This window comes from Anguilla anguilla, chromosome 16 (genome assembly GCF_013347855.1).
Source record: "Anguilla anguilla isolate fAngAng1 chromosome 16, fAngAng1.pri, whole genome shotgun sequence".
In the NCBI taxonomy this organism is placed as follows: Eukaryota; Metazoa; Chordata; class Actinopteri; order Anguilliformes; family Anguillidae; genus Anguilla; species Anguilla anguilla.
Window position 1 is genome coordinate 10,489,763 of NC_049216.1, and position 18,041 is coordinate 10,507,803.

General features: G+C 51.0%; 1 protein-coding gene across 3 annotated transcripts in view; it reads left to right on the plus strand.

The window, feature by feature from the left end:
* Positions 1-18,041, plus strand: part of LOC118215714 (NT-3 growth factor receptor-like) — a 202,327-nt gene that overhangs the window by 71,728 nt on the left and 112,558 nt on the right. For all 3 annotated transcript variants that reach the window (XM_035396676.1, XM_035396677.1, XM_035396678.1), the window contains one exon: positions 4,268-4,336. In XM_035396676.1, coding sequence (XP_035252567.1) covers positions 4,268-4,336 — 69 coding nt within the window. The remainder of the gene's footprint in view (positions 1-4,267; positions 4,337-18,041) is intronic.

The following is an 18,041-nucleotide window of genomic DNA, read 5'->3' on the forward strand; positions in this document are numbered from 1 at the left end:
AATCCCCGGAGGGCTACGAGAGAGAGAAACAGAAAGAGAGAGAGATTCTGGCTCTGCTGGAATGTGACTGAATGTGACTGATTTGTTAATCTGGCCTTAATAACAGAGGAGAAATGCATGATGCCATTAGGGTTTAATGGGAGCTGTGTGGAGGGAGAGCTGGGGGAGTGATTATGAGCCGCCGTCCTTCAGGCCCACTGGTCCCGCCCACCTGTTTACACCGTAATTCATCTTCCACACAGCTAATGTTTTCAGTTTTGACAATTGCATGCTGATTCATAAGATATATATGTATATATATTGTGTGTGTGTATATATATATATATATATATATATCATTTCCTTCCAAATCCAATTTTCACTGACATTTCTCCCCAGTGTAGCGGGGAGTGACCTTTGAAAAGGACACTTCCTGTGAGTGCAGAGATTGCTGGGCTCTGCCTCCAGTAGCACAGCCTCTCTCTCTCTCTCTCTCTCTCTCTATCATGGTCTCTCTCTCTCTCTCTCCTTTTTCTCTCCCTCTCTCCCTTTCTCTCTCTCTCTCTCCCTCTCTCACACACTCATTCTCTCACTGTGGGTGCCTGCTTACTGCCCTCTGGGTGTGTGGTGGGGGGGCTTGTCCTCACACCCACCTTCTCCTCCCCTTCCAAAAATGGTTGATCATCTTAGTCCCCGAGGGGAGATGAGTGTGACTGCTGTCTTTGATGTGCTCCTAATCGATGCCCCGCTCCCGTGGACCGAACACCATAGACTGGTGAAAGAGCGGGGTGCAGGGAGTGTGTGTGATAAGATGCCAGCATCCTCGGTATTATACTGCTCTGAAAGTACCATAGAAACATTCCTACAGATCCATACAGGCTTTTCAGCATGAGCACTCATGTAAATAGAGAACTAGAAACACACACATGCATGTGCCCCCCTCTCCCCCCGACAGCCCCCCAAATACACACGCACACTCCCCCATACACACACACTCTCCCCCCCCCCCCCCCCCCCCATAATCAGCACTCTGTGACGGCCTCATGTCAGCATGCTCCTTTGTTTCCTTTCCTAGATGGTTCCCTAATTTATTTCTTTGCTGTGTTTGAAAATGTTGAAAACTTAATTAGCTGTCCCTCGAGCTCCCACTGACACAAACGCTTTCCCCCGCCACTCATAATTACTTATTTATTCTGCTTTTCAAGGCACGAAGCAAAGTGGACTTTTCCTTTTTCCCTTTTTGAAAGCCTAATGTGATTCTCACACTGTTCCCCTGGTGCCCTGCACACCCTTTATCACCACTTACCATCACTTAGCACGCCGTAGCCGTTAGCGCTGCGAGCCACCAGTTTAGCTCACTTTCAATCCATAATCAATTCGAAGCACACCTGAAGTGTGAGGGAGGATTTCTGTGCTGTGCAGTAATTTAAATGAAGAGGAGCTCGTTGGAGGGCAGCGTCAGGTTGTTTATGTTATCATTTGAAATCTGTCTTGGGAAATGCTACAAGGCCATTTGCTGCAGTTTTGTTGCAATCTGTGAGCACTGGAATAAAGTCCTAGCATGCTACTCACCCAGGAATGTGCAGAAATACGCTAACTTGTCATTTGTTGCATGCATACTTAAAGTACATATATTGAAGTACGAACTTAATACACTGCCCAATTCTGGAGTCGCCATCCTGCAACTACACAGTTAAAATAAATATCCAAAAAGCCAGTTTGCGCTCTGTGTTCTGCCGGTCAGTCACATGGTTTGTTCCCGGTGTCTGAATGTGGGCAGCTGCTGCTCCTGTGGTTGTCCGTGGGGGACCCTCTTGTCATGTTGCTTCGCTCTGCTTACTCATTAAAGGGGAGGTCCCGATGGACAGCCCTCTGTTTTGGTTCCGGCGGTGCACCGGTCCCACTGGGCGCGTCTGTTAACTATGCAACCCCCCCCCCCCCCCCCCCCCTTACAGACCCCCCACTGTCACTCCCGGAATGATAATACTGATTAAGAAACAGGTGCACCTTGTGCCTCCCTGCATACTAATAATATTCTCATTATAAATGTAATGACTTTAATAAAGTAATACCTATATGCACAGTACTCAGAGAGCAGTGTGTGTGTGTGTGTGTGTGTGTGGGAGCATTTGCGTCATTGTGTGCAAGTATTGGTGGGTGAGGCAATCGCAGAGTAGGGCAGATATTTTTATCAAAGAGATTCTTGCTTTTAAAACCTGTTTCCAACCATAAATTCCGTACCAAAGAATTCCAATTGAAGTTGTGAGTCACTCTGCCCTCTGCTGCCGCAGAAGATTTGACCCTGAACACACAACGACCGGAGCACTTCCTGTAGGAGCACTTCCTCTAGGATCACTTACAGTATCCTATAGGCTACGCAAAGTTATTTTGATGCCAGATGTCTCTGCGTTCCGCATGATTGGTTTTTGCGTTTGTCGGCACGGCGGCCAATAACGGGGATACTAATCGATAGCCAGCGTCTCACCTTAATGCAGGAAAATCCTCCGCTTGGCCCTGGCACCGCGTGCGTCGATGGCCTGCTCTGGGTTTATTGCTTTTTCCTACGCCACTCTCGATGTTCTGCAAACTCAGGGACGGCAGCATTTATCGGCCCGTCATCGATCTCTAACCGTTTCTTACACTGGCTGAGATCAACGGTTCCAGTTTGAAAATGTTTTGAAAGTTTGGATAAAAATCCGCTGGAGAGTGCCTCCCTCACGTCTTCGTCTAGAGACGTTTCCAGCGCGCTCGTTTCTACCGAACTCGGCCCAGCGCTGGCGAGTTTCGGGCCGATAGATAGGGCGGCCGTGTGTTGATTTAAAACGCTCCTTTTGGGGTGGCATTTCGGCACGGCGTCGACGCTGAAGTTCCCGTCGACTCGGTGGAAAGCCCGGATCCGCGCTCACCCGGCGTGGCGTCCGCAGGCAGAAAGCACAGGCGTCTGGCCCTTTCCTTCCGTGCTCTGTGCCGGGGGTGCCCGATCTTATCTGAAAAGGGCCGGTGCGGGTTCAGGTTTTTGTTCTGGCACCCGATTCTCCTTACCAGGGTCTTGACTGAAGTCCGCGGTTAGTTAATCGGCTGAATCGGGTGGGCCGCCCTGCTCGCCTGCATCTAGGGCCACTCAGCAGAGGAGTCAAATGCGGTTGGTTTTTTGGCAGGTCGCTTGTGTGCGTGTTGCTCAGCTTCACCGATGGGAAAGTTCACTGATTGGCAGAATGTTTCACTTTCCACCCGAAGGCCCCACCCACTGGCACACAGTCACCTGCTTTCATTGTGCCTAAGAGTTAATTCAGTAATGCAGCCGAGAGGCTGGGATGGAGCGAAATCCAGGAACGTCTCTGGCGGCCCCCAACCAGGGCTGCCTTCTCCCGCTGTGTCCTATGTGAGTCAGGCCTGTTTCTGCTCAGCGTGGGCTTAAGGGGGTGTGTGTGTGTGTGTGTGTGTGTGTGTGTGTGTGTGTGTGTGCGTACATGTGTGTGTGTGCGTGTGTGTGTATGTGTAGGAGGGGGGTTAGGCCCCGCTGGGTAACAGAACCCCCCCCCCCCCCCCCCATGACCCTCAGGTAGAGTGAGTCTTAATAAAATTTAATGGAGCGTATCGATTGGCTGTCATCCGGCTCTGATACAGTGTAGATCTAACAAGGGCAGCGCTGCCGCATTAAGAGATTTGAGGCATTCGATAAATATCGAGCGCCGCGGGCCGCTAGCGCATCGCGGGCCTGCACCTCCCGGGGCCCCCTGGGAGCGCTGCGGGGCCCCGGCGGGGTGCTGCGGGGGTGCGGTGCCGTGGGGGGGTGGGGTGGGGGTCTGTTTATTTGCTCTGTGCTGGTCCCCGTTGTGAAGTGATTATGTTCGCTCATGTAGCCGGTTTAGCAGTTCAGCCTGAGGGAACGTACGCAGGTCAACCCCCCTCTCCCCTCAAAGCGAGCCACCTCTGCTCTTATTGCGTCGCCCGCGATCGAACCCGCCACGGGTCCCGTCCGTCTTCCTCCGAGCGGAAACGCCCGCTAGCGCTCGCGGGCTCGCCGCCGGATTCCGTCCCTCTTCTGGGCCCGGGGGGGCTTCGGCCGTTCCGGTTTCCACGGCGAAGCCGTGGAGCTCCTTCAATCCGGCGCGTTGGCTGGGCTCCGCCTGGCCCCCCCGCGGCCTCCGTTGTCATCCGGCTCGCGCTGCGTGTCCTTCCCAAGGTTCTGATTGTGTCTTTGTGATGTCACAAACAGGCCAAGGCGAATCGATTAACTTTGCCTCTCTCTCTCTCTCTCTCTCCCCTCTCTCTCTTTCTTCCGCAGAAACCTGTCCAAGAATCCACTGACTATGCTGTCATGGCAACTCTTCCAGAATCTGCAGCTGTCTGAACTGTGAGTTTGGCACCGCCTCCTTCCCCCACAACTCCTCCCCCTCCTCTCCCCTCCCCTCCCTCCCTCTCCCACACTGCTCTTGGTACAGAACTTTCCCCCAAGTCGGAAGAACAAAGTCTCCGGAATTGCTTTCTGCGATTTTGGCCACGCCCCCCTCGGACACACGCGCCCGTCTCCTCCGCGGCATTCCGGAGGGGAAGGCTCCGGCTCGGTTCTCCCGCTCCCGCCCCCGTCCGCCGCGGCCCGCGAGCCGGCTTCCCTAGATTAAAGGCAGCCTCCAGAGGACCCCCCTCTCTCTCTCTCTTAATTGAAACGAGCAGGCGGGGTTGTTTTCCCGCGTCGGCGCTGATTGTGGGCCTTGTTTGCCTGTTCGTCGGGAACGCGAGCGCAGACGAACGCGTTTGTGAATCACGTCTTTCCTTTCCCGTTTGACCAGATCCGATTCTTCCCCCTGGGAGTAGCTTCAAAAACCCGGGCCGGCTTTGTGATTATTACTGCTGATATACCACAGCCCCGGCGCAGCCTCTTCTGTCACACGCATCAGATCACTGGGAGAGAGAGAGGGGGAGAGAGAGAGAGAGAGAGAGAGAGTGTGTGTGTGAGAGAGAGAGAGAGAGAGAGAGCAAGAGAGTGTGTGAGAGAGAGAGAGAGAAAGAGCAAGAGAGTGTGTGAGAGAGAGAGAGAGAGAGAGAGAGAGAGAGAGCAAGAGAGTGTGTGAGAGTGAGAGAGAGAGAGAGAGGGAACGCATCGTGTCAGCAGAGCAGTGTGTTGCTGCCTAGTGGTGCACCCGGCATAGGCACAGACTCATGGGCGACACCGGTCCGGCGCGAAAATACAGAAATACGACTGGGCCATTGTAAAGTGGTTGGCGGGACAAAGACATAGGCACAAAAACATTAATAAACCAATTTTTTTTTCCTTTTTCAAAAAGTTTGGATGTAGATGTAAACGTGGATGCGTAAATTTCCACGACACTTGCTATTATTTATTCGATAGTTTATTTATTTATTGTCTATTTCACTGTTTTGATTTAATACCTGTTTCTAGCTTTTGTGTGCCAGTTCGTTTGCGGTGTTCCAGCACGTCTCCATGGGCAACACAAGTGTACGCTTTATCCGCTAATAGAGAAAACTCAATTGAATAAATTGACTGTGTGGGACATCAACAAAGAGCAATCAGAATTTTTAAAAAAGAGACGCAGGGTGCAAGGCAGTAGCTATGGCAACAGGCTGCAGTCGAAGAAAAAAAAAAAAACTAAAGCTGCAAAGCTGCGGAGTTGTGTGTTTTATGTGGCTTAGGAGCCGCTGTAGGAGCGGGAGCGTGTGTTTTTGAGTCCGGGCCCCTCGCTCTACGTTATTTTAAGGCACAGAAGCAGGCCAGCTCCTTGGAGAGGAACGATCTTCCTTCCGAAGGGTTATCTCGTCCTTACAATTTGTGCTGTGTGCGTGCGTGTGTTTGTACATGTGTGCATGTGTGTGTCTTATGTTTGTATTGTCTCTCAGCTGGACTGTCTCCCATTTTTCAATAATACTATCTCCCCGGGACAACATTTTGTGGCCCTTCAGTGAGAGTGAGGAGTTGTGATATGAGGATTAAGGCTTCCATCAGGAATGGACAGCATTGCAGATATTCAGCATTGATCTGAATGCATTTGAACAATGTATGTGCGTGTGTGAATTTATCTCTATTTCCTGGTTCTTTGTGTGGGTTATATGCTCCACGTACAAAGCAACCTAACCTTCCACCAGTAATTCATATATAAATTCTAGATTAATTCAGACAGGGCTGGTTTCCTGTACACGGATTAAGCCTAGCCCTAAACTAAAAGGAAAATTCAATGAAAATCTCCATTGAAAAAGTTTTTTAGTCTAGGACCAGGTTTAATCCATGTCTGGGGAACCAGCCCATGCAGTTTGTAGATTAATGGTTATGGAGATACTCTGTGTTTTGTAGCAAAATGCGTTTTAGCGTGTGCTTGCCCGATTCTGCCAGCGTGGTGTCTGGGTCTAGCACTGCAGGACTGGAACGTGTGCACACCTGTCCTGGGTCACACCTGGTCCACAAGCCCCGCCTCCTTTTTTGGGCGATGCGTTAGAAAATGGCCGCTTTTTCTGAAATAGCCGTGGCATTCGCTAGCAGCGTTTCGCCGGTCGTTCCCCGGCCGCGAGGCAAATTCTGTTTGATTTCTAATTAATTTCCTGTTTAGTTTCTAACGGGCGCACATGCAAAGATAGGCCGCGTGCCTTGGGTTCTGTGCTCAGGTCACTGTGAAGAGATTAGCTCTGCCAGATTTATAATGGGCCTGCGTAGGTCAGGGGCAGAAGCTTGTGTAGGCGGTGCTCCATTTGGAGGCACGTATGAAGATTTATTCCAACCTTTCATTAAAGCATTCAAATGCCCACGTGGTGCCATTTGGAGGAAGAAAAAAAAAACCTATTTCCATGATCATTTTTTTTAGCGATTTATTTTTTCAAATGCCAGAGCAGAAAAAAAAAGGCCTAAAAGACTGAGAACTGGCACTGAGAGTACTTAGTACAGTCATTCCATTTCACAACCCCCTCCACAGAAAAAGAGGAATAAATAGAATTTTATCATTAAAAATAATAATGCCCTCCCACACACGCCCCAGCACAGAGACCACTGATAGCCACTGTTAAGGTACTTCTGTTGATGATGAACCATACTTTCTGGTTGTACTCCATATACCATTGGAACAGAGAGGTATGACTGAGCAATATCTACAGAAACTGAACAGCAGGGCTAGGCTGTGCTGTACAGTGGTTAAGGAAAAACTGTACACCTAAAAGTTTCAGGTTCGATGCCCAGGTAGGACACTGCTGTTAAACCCTTGAGCAAGGTACTTAACCTGAATTGCTTCAGGATATATCCAGCTGTATAAATGGATACTATTAAAAAATAATTATTTCTGTGAGTTGCACTTATCAAACATCTGCTTGATGTCTGTAATGTAATGATTGGCAGCTAGTAAGCGTGAGTGCTTCCGTGAATAAACCACCATCTTCTTCTCGGCTGCAGTAAAGCCATCAGTCCTTGTTAGTTTGTATTACAAAGATAATTGCAAGCAGCCCCCCCCCCCCCCCCCCCTCCCCCCATGTGGAGAAAAGTACAGAGAACTGCCCTGGGGCCGGGATGAACAGCGAGGAGAGAGATTAAGTCTCATCTGCTCAAGTTTTCAGAGTTGTCGGGTACGATCTGTGGACAAAATTGTAATGGATCGTCTGATTATTTGGGTTTGTAGATGATAATGATATGTTCTGTCGGCCTCTCTGAAGATTAATCTCATTAGCTAGCTGGAAGAGATCTTTTTTTTCCCCACAGTGTTAATTGATAAAGTTTTGAGGGAGTTGATACATCTCAGAGACCAAGTCCCTGATTTTGTTTTTAGCGTCCTAATAACTCATGAAAAGGGTCTTCCGCAAAGTCCTGCCCCCCAAGGGCATCTGTGGAGTGTTGTGACGAATATTCATATACTTCCCACTAGGACCAAGGTAGCGAGAATTTGATATATTTTGCTGCACAGTATATTTCTTTAGATCGTCCCACACATTTTTCTTTCCCAATGTATGTGATAATATAATTGTAATTTAACCGTTCCTTATTTCACGAGTGCTGATATCACTAGTATTCGCAGCTAAATGCTGAAAGTATTATCTGAACAGCGTTTCATTGTGTATTAAATAATAATGCAAGAACTATAATTTAAAGGCCTCTGTAAATGGGGAAATTGTATTTCTGTTGCATTAGAACAATGCCATGAGCGTTGGCACAGAATCAGGATTTATCAACCGCTAACAATGAAGTATCAGAGAGGGGAATTGTTAAGAGGAAGAATCAGACTCAGTCGACCAATACATCAATCGCGCGCCAAGCGCTTGTAGCAGCTCCAGGAAGCAGCCAATTTGGACACCTTTATTTTTTTATTCCCGTTCTTCTCTAGGTGTTCTCCTGAAGCGCTGCGAGTTGGCTTCAGCCGCTCCCCATTCAGCACAAGCGAAAGGGCGGTTAGGCTTAGGGTTGGGGTTGGGGTTAGGGTTACAGTTAGGGTTGGGGTTAGGGTTGGGGTTGGGGTTAGGCTTAGGGTTGGGGTTGGGGTTAGGGTTACAGTTAGGGTTGGGGTTAGGGTTGGGGTTGGGGTTAGGGTTAGGGTTGGGGTTAGGGTTGGGGTTGGGGTTAGGGTTACAGTTAGGGTTGGGGTTAGGGTTGGGGTTGGGGTTAGGGTTAGGGTTGGGGTTAGGGTTGGGGTTGGGGTTAGGGTTAGGGTTAGGGTTACAGTTAGGGTTGGGGTTAGGGTTGGGGTTGGGGTTAGGGTTAGGGTTGGGGTTGGGGTTAGGGTTGGGGTTGGGGTTAGGGTTAGGGTTGGGGTTAGGGTTAGGGTTAGGGTTACAGTTAGGGTTGGGGTTAGGGTTGGGGTTGGGGTTAGGGTTAGGGTTGGGGTTAGGGTTAGTGTTAGGTTTAGGTTTAGGGTTAGGGTTGGGGTTGGGGTTGGGGTTGGGGTTAGGGTTAGGGTTGGGGTTAGGGTTAGGGTTAGGGTTAGGGTTGGGGTTAGGGTTAGGGTTAGGGTTGGCTTCAGCCGCTCCCCATTCAGCACGACTGAAAGGGCGGTTATTAGCTTTAATGCGTAATTGTAATTATTAAAATGGCCGCTTTATCAACGGGGCACCTGCTGGCGTACCTCCGGCTCAGCGAGCGTGCCAACGCAGACGGGCCGAACGGCCGGAAATAAGCGCCGTTCGCGCACGGTGAATAAAACCCGGGACCTTTCTGGAACAAAGCCACACACTTCTGCTCGGATTCCTCGTTTTATGACGGAAATTCATCCCTCGCAAAACATATTCCACGGATAATAAACGGCCAGATAAAGTGTTCCCAGAAACGCTTTTCTTTTTTTGCGCTCGTTTTTTTTTTGTTCGTGGCTTGGTGGTATTAAAGTGTGCGGTCGTGCTTTTGTGTGTGTTGTTATGGACTGACGCAGGAGAATAGGTGTGTGTTGTGTGTGTGTGTGTGTTTGTCTGTCTCTCTGTGTCAGTGTCTGTGTGTGTATGTATGTGTGACTGTGTATGTATGTTTGTTTGTGTATTTGTGCATTTTGTATGTGCATGTGTGTCTGTGTGCATTCATTTGTGTGTGTGTATGTGTGTGGTGCTGTATGTGAGTGTGTGCGTTGTATTGTGTGTTTTGTGTGTACGTGTGTGAGTGTGATGTTTTGTGTGTGCGTGCGTGTGCGTGTGCGAGTGTGTCTTATTACGGGTTCAGAGTGGAGATTGGATTTTTGCGGGGAGATGAGACCCCTGCGGTCTGCAGGTGGGGGCCCCTCTCGGGGCGTGTGAAAGAGATTAGCTCCAGCATGGAGGTGCCCCGCTGCGCCGTGTCTCTGCCTGGCGCACGCCCGCTCTCCTCCTCCATGCTGTTATTCCTGCGGCTGCTCTTGTTGCTGCTCTGCAGTGGGAAGGTGGGCTTCTGAGGGTCCGGACTGCAGCCTGAGCCGGTTCAGCAGCTCAGACGGTGTTTCTCACTTAGGGTGGACTTTCACTGCTCCGAGTGGACCAGGGATGGGGTTTAAAAAAGAGAGCTTAAAAAAACAACGCGATGTACGAAATACTGCATTCTCCCCTTAAACCCTCACATACACACGCACACGCACATACGCGTATATACACACACACACACACACACACATACACACACACACACACACACACATACACACACACACACACACACACACACACACACACACACACACACATACACACACACACACACACACACACACACACACACACACACACACATATGCACATACGCGTGCGCACACGCACATAGTCACACGTGTGTGTATACACACGCACACGTGCACACACACACATGTACATACGTGCACACACACACACACACTACTGTCTGGTGTTGGAGAAAAGATGTATGTCAAGAGCAGCAGTGCTCAGATCATGTCTGCACTGATCACGGTGAGAGAAGTGACCGGAAGGGATCAGTCAGTTATAGTGGATCAACCATATGACTGAAGCATAAGTGAAATGCTAGAACGATAGCCGTCGCAGCCCAGGAAGAAAATCCCGCTCTCAAAGCTGAGATCCCAGACCTCCTAGGTAAACTAGCCGAGCCTATCAAATGCGGACATACATGTTTATCCTATAGATCTGTTAATCGCTGTGTGTGCTTGAGCCAGCTTCAGAGAACGCACTCCACTGGGCAAACCTCACGCTCACCATTAAGGTTAATTTTTTACCTGTCCTTCACAGAAGTCTGACGTTAATCTCAGTCTCAGACACTGTCGATGTATCACGCATTATTTTATTGATATGTGTGACAGAACAATGCCCCGGTAAATCTAACACGGATAAAGGGAAAAAAAAACCCACATTAGACCGTTAAATAATCATGATGTACAGCGTTAACTCCGAACGGCTGTAATTAACAGCAAACAGGTGCGTGCTTTATCGCGACGTGTGCGGGTCGTTATCGGAGCCAGTCACACGTCTGCTGCTGAAATCTATTTTTTTATTTTGTTTTACATCTGTTATGGCCCTGCGGGAGAGCCGGGCGTGCGGCCACGCTCCGCGCCGGTTTCCTCCGGTCGTTCGCGCGTCGGCGGCGGAAGGGGTTCCGGTGCCTTCTTTGCGGAGCCGTTTTTTGCGGTCGTGCGTTTATGGCCGCGGCTGTCCGTCCGGGGAGAGGGCTCGGCGGAGGGTTTACGCCGGGACGTGAAATGTGGATCTTTCGGAGGTTTATCGCGCCTTAAAAACAGAAGCGGTGATCTCTTCATTTTCTCTCTGTCCCCCTCAGCCTTGAGCCGGGAGTTACTGGAGGACAGTTCACCCCGTCATGGGTCTGTGTAGGGTATGAGAGTATAAGTTCACCCCGTCATGGGTCTGTGTAGGGTATGAGAGTATAAGTTCACCCCGTCATGGGTCTGTGTAGGGTATAAGCTCACTCCGTCATGGGTCTGTGTAGGGTATAAGTTCACCACGTCATGGGTCTGTGTAGGGTATAAGCTCACCCCGTCATGGGTCTGTGTAGGGTATGAGAGTATAAGTTCACCCCGTCATGGGTCTGTGTAGGGTATGAGAGTATAAGTTCACCCCGTCATGGGTCTGTGTAGGGTATAAGCTCACTCCGTCATGGGTCTGTGTAGGGTATGAGAGTATAAGTTCACCCCGTCATGGGTCTGTGTAGGGTATAAGCTCACTCCGTCATGGGTCTGTGTAGGGTATGAGAGTATAAGTTCACCCCGTCATGGGTCTGTGTAGGGTATGAGAGTATAAGTTCACCCCGTCATGGGTCTGTGTAGGGTATAAGCTCACTCCGTCATGGGTCTGTGTAGGGTATGAGAGTATAAGTTCACCCCGTCATGGGTCTGTGTAGGGTATGAGAGTATAAGCTCACCCCGTCATGGGTCTGTGTAGGGTATGAGAGTATAAGTTCACCCCGTCATGGGTCTGTGTAGGGTATAAGCTCACTCCGTCATGGGTCTGTGTAGGGTATGAGAGTATAAGTTCACCCCGTCATGGGTCTGTGTAGGGTATGAGAGTATAAGTTCACCCCGTCACGGGTCTGTGTAGGGTATAAGGGTATAAGCTCACCCCGTCATGGGTCTGTGTAGGGTATAAGCTCACCCCGTCATGGGTCTGTGTAGGGTATAAGGGTATAAGCTCACCCCATCATGGGTCTGTGTAGGGAATAAGCTCACCCCATCATGGGTCTGTGTAGGGTATAAGCTCACCCCGTCATGGGTCTGTGTAGGGTATAAGCTCACCCCGTCATGGGTCTGTGTAGGGTATAAGGGTATAAGCTCACCCCATCATGGGTCTGTGTAGGGTATAAGCTCACCCCATCATGGGTCTGTGTAGGGTATAAGCTCACCCTGTCATGGGTCTGTGTAGGGTACAAGCTCACCCCGTCATGGGTCTGTGTAGGGTATAAGGGTATAAGCTCACCCCGTCATGGGTCTGTGTAGGGTATAAGCTCACCCTGTCATGGGTCTGTGTAGGGTATAAGCTCACCCTGTCATGGGTCTGTGTAGGGTATAAGCTCACCGCGTCATGGGTCTGTGTAGGGTATAAGCTCACCCTGTCATGGGTCTGTGTAGGGTATAAGCTCACCCTGTCATGGGTCTGTGTAGGGTATAAGCTCACCGCGTCATGGGTCTGTGTAGGGTATAAGCTCACCGCGTCATGGGTCTCTGTAGGGTATAAGCTCACCGCGTCATGGGTCTGTGTAGGGTATAAGCTCACCCTGTCATGGGTCTGTGTAGGGTATAAGCTCACCGTGTCATGGGTCTGTGTAGGGTATAAGCTCACCGCGTCATGGGTCTGTGTAGGGTATAAGCTCACCCTGTCATGGGTCTGTGTAGGGTATAAGCTCACCGCGTCATGGGTCTCTGTAGGGTATAAGGGCATAAGCTCACCCAGTCCTGAGTCTCTGTAGGGTATAAGCTCACCCCATCATGGGTCCGTGTATGGTATAAGGGAATAAGCTCACCCCATCATGGGTCTGTGTAGGGTATAAGCTCACCCTGTCATGGGTCTGTGTAGGGTATAAGCTCACCCTGTCATGGGTCTGTGTAGGGTATAAGCTCACCCCGTCATGGGTCTGTGTAGGGTAAAAGGGCATAAGCTCACCCCATCTTAGGTCTGTAGGGTATAAGCTCACACCACCATAAGTATAAACTCGCTCCACCACAAGCCCCTGACGTGTTTAAGGTCAGGTCAGCAAGCGGCTTGTGTCGTCTGCTCTAAGAGTCATCTTCAGCGGCAGTGGGGGAGTCCGTCTCCTGGCTGCGGTTGCGTGACTCAGAACATCTACTCAGTTTTGTGGACTTGTAGCGCGACGCCACAATTTCTACTTCTGTCATTTTTTTCCCCCCCTGTCTGAAAATGACAGAGGTGTGCCCGGGCCGATGTCGGCCTCTCTCTGAGAACATTGCGGTGCAGGTGGTGTCCATTAGCCCCGTGGCCCGCCGCCCGACCCCAGCCCAAGGATAACAGCCCATTTTGGGAGCAGGTGAGCGGGAGCACCGCCGAGTTCATTTGGGACGGCTTCGGGGGGGGGGGGGTGGGGGAGGTGGGGGGGGGGGGGGGGGGGGGGGGAGAGTGAAATAAAGGGAAAAGAAGAAAAGGCAAGAGAATGTCAGGAGGAACGGGGCGAACGCGTGAGCAGACTTGGCTTTTTAATTTGCGGAATTTTCCGCCCTAATGAGATGTGGAATTAGATAGCCGAGCCAAAATGGCTGCCGCGATTAGTCACAGAACGAGATCCTAAATGATAGGCCTGTTAATTAAAATCCTGGGACAATTAAAACGGGACTCAGCGGTGGGATTAGACTGCACGTGCACCCCCCACACGCTCCCCCACCCCACCCCCCATCATTGTGTTAGCGGGGAAGGAGAGAGAGAGAGATGTGCACTGAAGTAAAGCTCTCTACCCCCCTCAGATGGGAGTTTAATGGAAGCTTGATCCCCGGCGTGTTGTGTTTGACTTGTCAGTTGGGATTCTCTGTTGCGTACGCTTGAGCTGAGATGTTAGTCATCAACGGTCACGCAAAGGAGAACCACAGAGGACAGTTTCCCTGCAACCAAACATGCGCTGGGTCTGCCACACCACCAGGGGGTGACCTTACAACAGACAGTGCTTCCAAAGAAAGAATCTCTTTTTTAAAAAGCGTAATGCCATTATCTTCAGTGGTGCTTTTCACATCAACGTTTGGGAATTTCTAACACCGCTGCATGATTTCTCAGTTTGCAGAACTCTAATCAGTGAAGTCCGGATACAAGAAATGAATAATGGAATGGAAGAACCATTTGTGTAAATATGTCCGTGTGTGTGTGTGCGCGCATGCATGTGTGTGTCTGTGTGTGTGTGTGGGTGTTGTGTATGGGTGTGTGTGTGTATATAGGTGTGTGTGTGTGTGCGTGCATGTGTGTGCTCGTGCGTGTGTGTTTCTGTGTGTATATGTGTGGTGAGTGTGTGTGTGTGTATTAGTGTGTGTGTATAGGTGTGTGCATGTGTGTGTGTGTGTATAGGTGTGTGTGTGTGTATTAGTGTGTGTGTATAGGTGTGTGCATGTGTGTGTGTGTGTATTGGTGTGTGTGTGTGTGTGTGTGTATTAGTGTGTGTGTATAGGTGTGTGCATGTGTGTGTGTGTGTGTGTGTGTGCGTGTATAGGTGTGTGCATGTGTGTGTATTGGTGTGTGTGTGTGTGTGTGTGTGTGTGTGTGTGTGTGTGTATAGGTGTGTGCATGTGTGTGTGTGTATTGGTGTGTGTGTGTGTGTGTATGTAGGTGTGTGTGTGCATTGTTCTGTGTACAGTAGTGAGGATGTGAAAGCGGGCTGTAGTGTTTACAGACACAGTAGAGGCAGAGTAAATGCAGAGAGATCAGAGGGGCTCCCGCCAGGGTTCAGCGGCGGCGCGTGTGAGTATCGATCACCAGCCGATAGCGCGTCCCTGAGACCGCCCCGACCGTGCGGGGGGGGGGGGGAGCGCGGAGGAAATGGCCGCCGAGGGGAGAGCCTTCTGGGAGCTGCACCTCCTGCCCCCTGCCCTCCCACGCCGGGGAGTCTTGTTCCCCTCTCTCCCCCCCCCCCCCCCCCCCCCCCCCCCCCTTACCGCGACGGGCCCGTTTCAGTCGCCTCTCTCCTCCTGGACCGGCCTCTTAATTTCTCAGGGTAACCATATTGACTTAAGGGTTCAAAGTCAGCTTAAACATAATTAAACCTGATTAAGGCCAAATTGCACCCAGTGTTAATTATGCCAAAGGCCCTTTGCTGTTTGGGGGGGGGGGGGGGGGTGTTGTGTAGTGAGGGGACTTGTAGGGACTCTGACAGCGGTCTCCCGCGCCCCAGCGCACGGATGTTTCCGGATGGTTGAAAGCTCCGGACCCCTCAGAGAGGTGGAGGCGCTCCGCTGCCCGGATCGATCTGTCCGTCAGCCTCCTGCGCCCGCCCCTTTCTTGCCCAAGCGAGCCTCTGCAGTTTGCAGGCTCTTACCCTGTAGGCGTGTCCCTCTTCACATGTGGGCGTGTCCTAGTTCTTTCACAAGTGGGGAGCCAGGCCTCTCTGCGCTGTGAGCATGTGACCTCACACAAGCTCAGAGCGCCATGTCATTTTCCAGAAGAGGAAGGGAAAACAGAATTAGGTTTTTTGTTCTTTTATCAGGAAAAAGAAACGTGGCTCTGACCCGACAGAGGGCCCTTAGAGGGACTGCCCAGAACCTGGCTGGTTCTCCGGGGCAACCTAAACGATGGTGCTGGTCTGAGTGGGGAACTCACTGCCTGGACATGGCAATAGGATTCCATTCACACGGGAATAGCCCGGACACTCGGAAGGGGGGGGGTGGGGTGGGGGGGGGGGTCTGGAGGGGGGCGCATGCACGTCTTTTGCACGGCGGCGTGTTGACAGAGCTTTGTTTACCTGTCTGGTCCACTTGGAATTGTGTGATTCTCGACACTGCTCTCAGAACAACCCCCCTCCCCCCCCCACCCTCCTGTCCCATCCCCCAATCAACCCGCGGGACCAAACAGAGACGCGCGGGGGGGTGTCGTCAGGCTCCGCGCTCGGCTCGCAATCCTGGTTCTCCGGGAACCGTCAGTGTTTTGTTCGGCCCCCCCTCAACCGGCCAATCGGTTGCAAGCAAACGGCGAGCTCAGTGAGCTTGGCTTATTTCCGGCGAAGTGGGAAGCTCACCGATTGCCTCCCACGCGTGGCAGAACGCGGCTGCAGTTTAGGCGGACGGAACAACAGCCGCGCCAGCGCGCTTCCCAGCGATTATGGATAAACGATTCCGTTTCGAGACCCTGCCGCGGGATTGTGTGGCATTGCGGGACAGACTCAAGCAGGGAACAGTGTCTCTCTGACCCCTGTGCCTGTGGTTTGATTGGTCATTTCCGGGCTCTCACGGTTGTGCGCGTTTGTCGCCGAGCCGCCGCCCCCATGTTTTGGCGTCTCTGGGCTCACCTGGAAAACGGTCCTGGCTGAACGCGCGGCGACATAGCTCAGGAGGTAAGGGCGCTTGTCTGGCAGTCGGAGGGTTGCCGGTTCGATCCCCGCTCTGGGTCGTGTCGAGGTGTCCCTGAGCAAGACACCTAACCCCTAACTGCTCTGGCGAATGAGAGGCATCAATTGTAAAGCGCTTTGGATGAAAAGCGCTGTATAAATGCAGTCCATTTACACGCGTGTGCGCTAAGCAACGTTCCCCGGAGCCCCCTCTAGCCTTTCGTCCGGGTGCGTCAGAGCCTCCAAGCGCTGCGGAATCACCTCACCCGTATCCCGTCCTCCGGAAGAACGCCGCGGTCTCGCGCGCTCTTCAATCGTTCCACGGCGGGAAGTGGTCAGGCGATTTCAGATGAGGACGCGGTAACGCGCTCTCGTCTCCCTTCACGCCCCCCCCCCCCTCCGTTCAGCGGCCCGCTCTCGTGCAGAGCCGCGGCCGCGTGCGTCGAGCGCGCTCGCCGGGTTCATACGAGCGACGGCGCCGGGCCCGGCTCGCTCGGCCTGAGGTTACTATGCCAACCCGGAACATTAGCGCAAACGGTCGCACGCGCGGAGAAGCGTGGAATAGCACAAACCCAGAATTAGCTTGGATGGGAGGGCTGGTGGGTGCCATGGAAGGGGAGCCAAGGCGCAATCTGAAGAGGCTATTTTCAGCCTGCGGTCTGATCTTTTATGCCTCCTCTCACATTTAAAGTCAGATTCAAAGTGCTCCGTTGCCATGAAATGCTATCGGAGATTGCAGGAGGACTGAAATATATTTGAAGACATAACACAATACTGATACTGCCTTTTCTACTACTACTGCTGCTGCTAATACTACTGTTACTATTACTACTACTACTACTGCTACTGCTACTAGTACTACTGTTACTATTACTATGACTGCTGCTACTACTACTGCTTCTATTACTACTGTTACTATTACTACTACTACTACTGCTACTACTGTTACTATTACTACTACTGCTACTACTACTGTTACTATTACTACTACTACTGCTGCTGCTACTACTACTACTAGTAATACTACTGCTACTACTGGATTTGCAGTTTTGTCTTCCCCCATATTCAAAATAAATATTTTTTATTTATTTTTTTGCACAAAAATATTGATTCTCGATTAGTTGAACCCTTCAGTGATGAGAAGAAAATGAGCTGGAGTGGTTAGGAAACCCATGAGGGCTTATGCAAGGGCCTCCCCTATAGAGAACATCATTAAGCTCAATAATCAAAACATAGTGAGCAATAAATAAAACAAGTATGAATTACTCATACAGAATGTGCTAAATATAGGTCTGTCTAAGAAGAGATTTTCTTAGTACTTTCTTAAAGAATCGTTGATGAACGGATTTTTAAATGGTTAGGTAGAGTGTTCCAAAGACCAGTCCCTGAAGACTCTGCAGTGTTAAATGAAGATGCTGCAGTGTTGATGTCTTGGATTAGGCTTGGCACCGCCGTCTGGGCCTCACCGACCCAGACCGAATGTTCTGATCAATGATTCTGTCTTTTGAGGAACTATTCCCACAACCCACCGTGATCCCCCCCGACCCAAACGGCCCTTCAATAGCCCCCCCCCACCCCCACCACAATTAGAATGGTCACCAGACAAACTGTCCGCACTGGTGCGGCGGTTAATGCGGCCGGGGTGGCTCGATGCGAGCAGAGACGCTGGGAGAGG